This window comes from Colias croceus, chromosome 25 (assembly GCF_905220415.1).
Source record: "Colias croceus chromosome 25, ilColCroc2.1".
Lineage (NCBI taxonomy): Eukaryota > Metazoa > Arthropoda > Insecta > Lepidoptera > Pieridae > Colias > Colias croceus.
Genome location: NC_059561.1, coordinates 5,814,306 through 5,823,727, shown reverse-complemented (window position 1 = coordinate 5,823,727; position 9,422 = coordinate 5,814,306). Strand labels below are relative to the sequence as shown.

At 31.4% G+C, this 9,422-nt stretch overlaps 1 protein-coding gene across 1 annotated transcript; it reads left to right on the top strand.

Annotated features, from left to right (window-relative positions):
• Positions 1-4,397: 4,397 nt before the first annotated feature.
• Positions 4,398-9,365, top strand: LOC123703235 (trichohyalin-like; the record flags this gene model as incomplete). The annotated part of the gene is made up of 8 exons (XM_045651174.1): positions 4,398-4,585; positions 4,890-5,040; positions 5,670-5,853; positions 6,237-6,415; positions 7,025-7,201; positions 7,415-7,627; positions 8,233-8,336; positions 9,261-9,365. Coding segments are annotated over 8 exons (1,275 nt in total), but the record flags the coding sequence as incomplete, so codon positions are not given.
• Positions 9,366-9,422: the final 57 nt, after the last annotated feature.

The following is a 9,422-nucleotide window of genomic DNA, read 5'->3' as shown; positions in this document are numbered from 1 at the left end:
TAAGTAAGAATACCTACAAAACACTACAGAAAACACTCATATTCTATAAAACTTAACTTAAAAAGAAGTGATAAAATATGACCACGAAATACGAATTAAAAGCTCCAAGCCATCACATGTTGCAGTCACATTAAATTTCCAACAATATGTAATGCACTCAGCCGCTCCCTTCATTCCGTTTTAAGTAAATTAGTTTGACTTGTATGATAAGAATGTCAGGTCAATAAACTCGTGTAAGAGCCGGTAATAAATTTAAGGTTTTGTCTTGAAATATTCGTAGATAAATAATTGTAAGTGTAATTAACACACACACACACAGACACAGTGATTATATAATTACCTAACTATGTACCTAAATGTTATTTTGTTTTTTATTCTGTATAAAAATGTTTTCTTCATTATCTGATTTTTCGCCGGCGAGAGATAAATAAATAAATAATATACTAACTATAAATTATACTACTACTATAAATTATATACTAAAACCTTCCTCTTGAATCACTCTATCTATTAAAAAAACCGCATCCAAAACCCGTTGCGTAGTTTTAAAGATTTAAGCATACAAAGGGACATAGGGACAGAGAAAGCGACTTTGTTTTATACTATGTAGTGATTATATGTATACTGTAGAGTCTACAAATATTTTAATTTCGCGCTTAAAAATAAAGCTCTACTTTTCTAAAGATGCTATGATAATATTGATAGCGCTGTTAATTATATTGTAAATTCAGTCACTTGGCAACGCTTAACAGTTTCTAAGTTACCGTTTATTCAATATTATATCACAAATTACGTTTATATTACATTACCTATTCGGTTACCAGTATTCCTATAAGATTTCAGTCTATTTTCAATACAATAGTAATATAATAATGGGTGGATTGAAAAAAATGAAAGATAATAATGTTTATTTCGGTCATCCGTTCTCGTTTTGGCGGGTAAGTACTAAATCAATTTATGTGGGTTGGTATTGAATAATCCTTGGGTTTTTACCCATACTAAAATATTTATTAACAATCTACTCTTATAAATCTGAAAAATATAATGATGGTACAGAGAATTTCTGACCTCCTGATAACTGAGTAGTTATAGTTCATACTAAAATTTACAGTATTGTAATAAGATTGACCATTTTGCTTTAGAAAATCAATCAGTAAAGCAGATGCCTGATAAGGACACTACATACACAAAACGACATAAATCATTAAATATACACAACATACATACGTACATAACATTAAATTGCTGTTCTCTTTAGGTATTTTATTTATTTGGAATATTATTTATATATCTCTTGCGTAGTAACCCTTCCAATCCAGAATTTAAATCTAGTTCCTTTTTGTGACACTATTATTCCTATTATCTGTAAGCATACATAAACATTTTGCCAGTTATATGCATTTAATTATGACTGGAAAAGTTCATATTGTACTAGTCGACTTTTCCACAAGCCTAAGTAAGAAGTGTGATGAAATCAAATCAAATCAAATCTGTTTATTTGCTCGTATATGGTCATACAAAGGTGTTAATATACAATATTTATATCACATATACTGCCATTGTAAATGGCGTGATGAAATAATATGATCTTATACTTCAAGCTCCGGCAACGAAACGACATGGAATCGCTTATAAATGTGGATGATTTAAAGAAGGCTATAGATGTAGTTGAATATGATCATGTACACTTGGAGAAGTAAGTAAAACAGATTAACGAAAGGATTATCTATATCTATACATATAATAAATCTGTAGAAGGGTCAATTCTGTACATTGAAAATATTGAAAAAATAAATACCAGGGGGTGTTACTGGATCGATACCAAACCCAAATATGTTATTAAAAAAATTTTTGTCTGTCTGTCTGTCTGTCTGTCTGTCTGTCTGTATGTGAAGGCATCACGTGAAAACTAACATTTCGATTTCGATGAAACTTGGTATAATTATACCTTATTATCCTGGGCGTAAAATAGGATACTTTTTAACCTGGAAAAATACGTAGAAAAAAATTTATCTTAATTTTTCAATTTTATCCATAGACGTTGTTCTGTAGAACCGCCAACACACGTTGCGTATTATTACACTGGTCAACAATGATTTTGTTGCCCTGGATGTGAAAGTGGTTTCGAATAATTTAATGCATATTATATATAGAACTATTAATGGTTTTGGTAGATTGGCTCTAGTTTTTTTTTATCCTAATTTTCTTACTAGACTCTAAAACGCAGCATGAAATAGAAGGTATATTTGTTTAACATCATTTATTTATTACAAAGTTTTACTTATTGTTTTGTTTTAGTATTTAATTAATTCAAATGGATATAAAAATAGAGAAAAATCATTAAAACTTATGAAATAGTACAAGGAAATAGATTTTATAAGCTTCTCTTCTTAGTTAATTTTGGGACAATAGTTTTCTTATGGACCATCAGTAATCTGCCATCATGTGACGATCCCATATACCCTGATACCATTATTCCATAATTTTTACTTCTTTTTCGATGTGTTCTTCCTGTTTCTCACAGAAATTCCGCAGATTTACTGGATATCTATCCAGGAGACTGTGGGCAAAGTGTAGCTTTATGCTCGTATTTGCTCATAAAATAATGAAGTTTTTTAAACAACTGTTGTGCCATTTCTTTATAATTTGGTGTTTTAAATTAATCTTAAATTAATTAATACTATATCTCTCCATTATTTACATTCAGCATCAGTTATTAAATTTTGTTAAATTTTCATTTTTTATCAATTGTCGACACGCCCGTCCTGTAGGGCCATCGGGTATTCTTCTTATACTTCTAGATTCCCTCAAAGGCCTAAATTTTCATATTTATTAATTATTCCTAATGAATTTGCTTTGTCTAATTCTATTAATAAAAACATCAAGGGAATTTCGTATACCTATCCACTTTGCTGACCAAGTGCTACTGGGTTTCTTTAACTCAATACAAACCGAACATTGTTGTTCATAAAAATGTTTTTTTACAGAAACCATTTATTATTCTGATATTCTACAGTCAGTTTTATAGAATAGGGTTATGTCTGAGCGAATAAATGTGCAGAAAACGTAATTCACCTAAAAATAAACACTTGTTAGTAACCCGTACTCTGAAGGGCCGTAAGAAATTTTTATATATGAAAATCCAAATTAAAAAAAAAACTAGAGCCAATTAAATAATTTTAATGATTACATTCACAAACTGGGTACTTGAAATATATAAATCTGTAGAAATATCCAGGGCAACAAAAAAAAAATTGTTTTTTTTTGTTGAGCTGTGTTATAGGCCTAGCTGTATTTGGGTTCAATAGATAATATTTATAAGATGTCATTGTCAGAGTTACTCAAAATGGAGAAATAAACCATCCACGCGGACCGACATCCGCGCGGACGGACTCAGTAGATCAGATCGTTCCGTGTGTGAAAATTTTCTTGAAATATTTATTTATTAACCGACTTCAAAAAAAAGGAGGAGGTTATCAATTCGGCCGGTATATTTTTTTTTTTTTTTTTTTTTATGTATGTACACCGATTACTCCGAGGTTTCTGAACCGATTTACGTGATTCTTTTTTTGTTCGATGCAGGATGGTGTCGAATTGGTCCCATAAAAATTTTATTCGGCTAGGCCCAGTAGTTTTTATTTTATGAGCATTTTTGTCTGTACTCGATGACTTAATTGGAATGTAGCAAGTAACTTTGATTCACTTCCCGGTAACCGATTGAGCTGAAATTTTGTATAAGTGTGTAAATTGGATAGCGATGAAACATTATCATGACATAGAGCTGATTTGATGATGGAATCGGAAGGTGGCCATAGGAACTCAGTAATATATTGACTCAACTTTATCGAGTTTGGGCTCGTTTGATTCGTGTTGAAAATTACACTAAAAAGTATTAAATAAAATTAACTGCGTTAAAAACAACCGACTTCAAAAACGGAAAAGTAAAAAATAAAAAAGATTTGATATTATTAATTGCTACATATTATTTAGATGTGCTATTTATTAAATAGGTTTGAAGTCGGTGCCAAACACTAAGCACTTAGTATTAAGCCCGTGCACCGACATCAAACCTATTTAATAAATAGCACATCTAAATAATATGTAGCAATTAATAATATCAAATCTTTTTTATTTTTTACTTTTCCGTTTTTGAAGTCGGTTGTTTTTAACGCAGTTAATTTTATTTTTATTTATTTAATTTTCATGTTCGTAAAACTTACTTGTAAATAAATTTAGTTGCCGCTAAGCAGACTAGATAACTAAACCAAGCACTTTTGTTAATTATTCATGTTTACAACAAAACAGAAAATAATAATTTTTATTTTAGAACCGTAATAAACCGCACAAGTGAGAAAGTAGAAGAATTAATGCATCAAGAAGAAATAAAACTTTGACAAAGACAGAATAGACTTCGAGATCTTTTAGAAAGAGAAGAATCAGAATTAACAAATGAATTAATAAGAAAACGGCAAGCGGAAGGATGTAAGTACTGTACCGAAAGAAAGAGTAAAGAAGAGAAGTACAAAGAAGAACTTGAACATGAGAAGATAGTCAAATGTCAAATGGCTTTGGAGAGAGAGAAAATGTAAGAAATAATTGCACATACTTATCACGATGTTTTTAAATATATTCTAAGGTTTATACAGTAATTTTGATGTATTGTTTATACCTAATAATATTTTTCTATTTGTCTTAAAATACGATAGTCCTTTCCTTTTATGAATATTATTCCAGCTATAGGAAAACGTAATTTTAATAAAATTAAAAAAGAGATTTTAACAGATTTTAAAAGCGATTTACTTATTCATGATATTGGTTATTAATTTATTATCCCGACGTTTGCAACGAGCGTGGTTACGAGACGAATATCATTGTTTTTCATGTTACAGAGCATATGGTATACAGTCTACAAAATTAGACGAACATCAATTAAAAGCAATGCAAGTAATGCAAATAAAAGAGAAGAAATACATAGAAGATCAACAAGCTGAAATTGATGAAATGTGGCATCAGGTTCTATTGGAAGATGTTAGGATGAAGGTAGTATTTTGATAGCTGCATGTAGTAAGTGTATTATAAGAGCTAGCGCTCAAGAGCAACTTTTGTCTCCGCAACTATTTTGTCTATCTCTCCCATCAACTCTATGGGCCAGTAAGAAAGTGCGCGCACGTAGCGACGCAACTCCCCAATTCCCCATAGAGTTGATGGGAGAGACTAAATAGTTGCGGAGACAAAAGTTGCTCTTGCGCGCTAGCTCTAACTAAATCTTTGCTTGCATGGTACCAGAATTAAAATTTGCTTGTATACATAAGTTCATGTTTTACTTTTTATCTAAATATACTTAATTATATTTAACAGAAATCCGTTGAACAGTTCTTGTGTTAATTTCGATATTTAACAAGCTATAATGAATAAGTAAATGATACAACACTCGTTCTGAACGGGTATGGGATATATTATGCTTTTGGCAATAATAATTTAGCGGCCTACCTGTTAACTATGTATTCAAAATCTTTGAAATCATTTTTGAGTTTAATATAAGTACAGACAAACTTACGAAATGAAATAGAAGTTGATCAACGATCATATTTAGTAAATGCTATTGTTATTAGTTTAAAAATATGTTAATTGTTATTGTTATGACATGTTTAAAAATATATCACTTACAGGAAGAAAAAGAAAGAAGAGATGCTGAAAGACTCAAAAGAGAAATGAGAGAACGTAGATTGGCTTACGATGAACAGATATCAAGTGCTAATAGAAAGAGACAGGAGATCTTACAGCAGGAACGAGAAGTGGAGAATAGAAGATTAGACAATATGAAGAAGAGAATGGAAGAAGATTATTATGATGGTATTAGTTTTTGATAGTATTCGTACTTTCAACATTTAAGTCTTGAAAATTCCGATTTACGATCGGTTTCAGAAGAAAGCGAACTTGTGCCGCCGGGATGAATCTTTGTCTTTTTTTACGAAATACCTTACGAGATTATAACTTGAGAAAAACGACTTACTAACTTAACTTAACTTAAGTTAACAAGTTAGGTACTAATAATCTTAATACTGATCTTATTAATTACGCGTCCGCGTGAAAATGTAGAAGCCCTTCTGGCTTCTTGCTTAATAACGTATGGATATGATAAATTTTTTTCAGACAAAATAGACGAAAAAGTCGCAACTAACAGAACAGTAATTGTTAAGAAGTGAAAACTATCATAAATTTAATATTTTTTACAGCAATAAAAAGGAAAAATGATCAACAACTTAACAATAGGATGAACTATATAAAAGGCCATGAAATGAAAATGACAAGAATAAAAAATGAGAAATCAGAAGAACGGTCGATTGATAGTAAGGCTATAATGGTTGCCTTAGAGGATTTACGGAACGAGAGAGAACGGAAAATGGCTGAAATTGTAAGTATATTTTTACTATTTTACACAAAATTACAATTAGAACACTCTTTGCATAAAACCGGATGTGGATGTTAGAAAGCAATCATTAAAACTAATAAATAATGAAGAACCTGTACGGAAATTGTGAGAAAATGAGTTCGTAATTACTAATTAGTAGGTATACGTCTACTACATTAGGAAAGAAAAAAGACGTGTGGCACTCGGGGACTGCCGCGGTAAAGCTTGCATAGCATGCCTTCAAGCCACACTTCCGAGCCAGTCCGAGTTGGGAGCGTGATGTTTTTTCGTTACGGAATTTCTCGATTCGGTCCCCGCGCTCAAGGCCCGCGATAGAAGCTATGCTTAATAAATAATGAAGAATCTGTATGGAAATTGTGAGAAAATGAGTTCGTAATTAGTATACGTCTACTAAATTAGGAAAGAAAAATTAAAATATGCAGATTAATATCTAATAATAAATGCCTTTCTAATATCTAAGAATAATGTTTTCTACACAAAAATCCGCGGAATGAAACATTTCTCTGCAACTACGATAAAACAGTGTAGCCATAATGTATTTAAAACAATTATTATATCAATATCAATGGTAATCTTTATAATTCAATATAGAAATCACTGCAAAGGGAAAAGCAAGTCTTCGTCGAAAATGTCAATCGGGAAAGAAGAATAGCGCAAAATTTAAATGAAGAATCCGAAAGATTAGTTCGATCGTGGAAAGAAGAGAAAGAAAGGGAGAGCGATATTAAAGCACTAGAGTTAGAAAGGGAGAGGCAACTTGTTAGAGAGGTATGTAAAATTTTAAATGATAAACGCAATGTATGAGCTAGCTAGATTTAGGTGTGAAGAAGACACAATTTCATATGCAGACAGGCAGACGGACAAACATACTTAATTTTGTATTTATAATAGAGAAAATTTACATTCAATGTGCTTTCTAATTGTTTAATTGCAAAAGATTCTGCCTAATATTATTTTACACACATAATGATTGATTCACAGAAAAATGCAGCAGATTACAGAAAATATATAGAACAAAAAAACAAAGAAATTGAAAATATAAAACAAGAAAGACGGGAACTAATGAGGAATGTACAAAATACAGCGATTAGGGAATTAAACAAGAAATTGTATGATGCCAATGAAGAATTAAGAAAGCAGATGGAATATAGAGATAGTTTGAATGATCAGATGAAACAGAATCAGCTAATTATGGTATAAAAACTACATACCTATGTATTAAATTTAATCTATACTAATATTATAATGCTAAGAGTTTGTTTGTTTGTTTGTTTGAACGCGCTAAGCTCCTGTTGATCTTAGCGTGATGATATACCTATAGCCTATAGCCTTCCTCGATAAATGGGCTATCTAACAACGAAATAATTTTTCAAATCGGACGAGTACCTGAGATGAGCGCGTTCAAACAAACAAACAAAAATCAGATTTATAATATTCGTATAGATTACGATTAGCTACGATTTATAAAGCTTTTTCTTTCAATTCTACTGCGACAGTTGCAGTGTTACGTTACATCTGTAAACAGCAATCATATTTTTACCAATTAGCTTCACCTGTAGTGTGTGTTTAAATGGTGTTTAATGTTTATATATTATGTACTTTGTATCTTAATCGAACGAACCGGCTTTAAACGAACATATTATCTAAATCAAACTTTTTACTCTTATCAAGGGTCGGTGATAGTATCTACATAGTTTGCGAGTTTTTTTTAACTGTATAATCATTATTATTTATCTCATTCAAAATTTCCGCATTATGTCGATATACTAAAATCTCTACAATTTAAAATTTATTTTTAGGAAATAGAAACACAAAACATTGAAACAAAACAAAGACCATTCACGAAAAAGGCGATTATGTTTAAAGATGCAATGAAATATAAAATGAACACTTCGCGACAAAGGTAATTACATCCAATTTAACAATTATTATTACCTATCTATGTACCATCTTACCTTACAATATGAGATAGGTACCTACTTACCTACGTAACGTCTCAACCGTCAGAGGCATTAGCATTATTAGAGGGTATTATCTACTATATAAAAATAAGTCGGGTTTTCCTTCCTGACGCTATAACTCCAGAATGCTCGAACCGATTTCCACGGTTTTGCATTCGTTGGAAAGGTCTCGGGCTCCGTGAGGTTTATAGCAAATAAAAGGTGTCTCTGGTGGCGAAACGTAGTTTGCCCGGTTTGCTAGTTTACTCATATTTGTATTGATTTTAGAGCCATTCGTCGTCGAGATGTCATGAGTCTATGACGCTGTCGAAAATACTTGTATCTGTACCGTCGTTGATTGTTTATGTTTATAAAGTAACTTGACAGTCTATCAAGTCCGTCAAGTGAGCTGTGTGAGTTTGAATCTGTCATTGTCAATGACAGATTCAAACTTATTCAAAAATTCAAACAGCGATGGCCAACCGGCAACCACTACAGAAACTGTGACAGAAACAGATTTGAGTTGTAAACATCCTTCATTAATAAATTCATACCATTATAGGGCTTTGGTTCACTGATAAAAAAACTTGAATTCCTTAGCTCAGCATGCAGGCAAAGATTTCGCCAAAATATGGAACTGCCCGCAGTTGATTTTCGGTAAAATGTATCTTCGAAATATTTAAATACACTTCCTGTCGAGTTGTTCGTTTAGATTTGCAGATTATATTATAGGAAAGTATCTCCTCAACACCAAAAAATCTCCACCTAAAAGCAAGCGAAATAAAGGTAAAAATAACAATTTTCAGGTAATTAAACACAGAGCGTGGTGAACTTGATAGACGAAGACTGACGAAGAAATAATGATGATAACATTTCTTTATTTACAGTACAAATCCGGTTCATCCATTCAGGAGGTTGCTGCATTCAAGTGAAATCAACAACACGATATTTTTACCTGTAATTTAATAAAGAGTCCTTATTTATTGGTTGAACATTTTATTTTAATTCTAGATTACTGTAGTGACAATATGTAAAAACAAACAACTAAT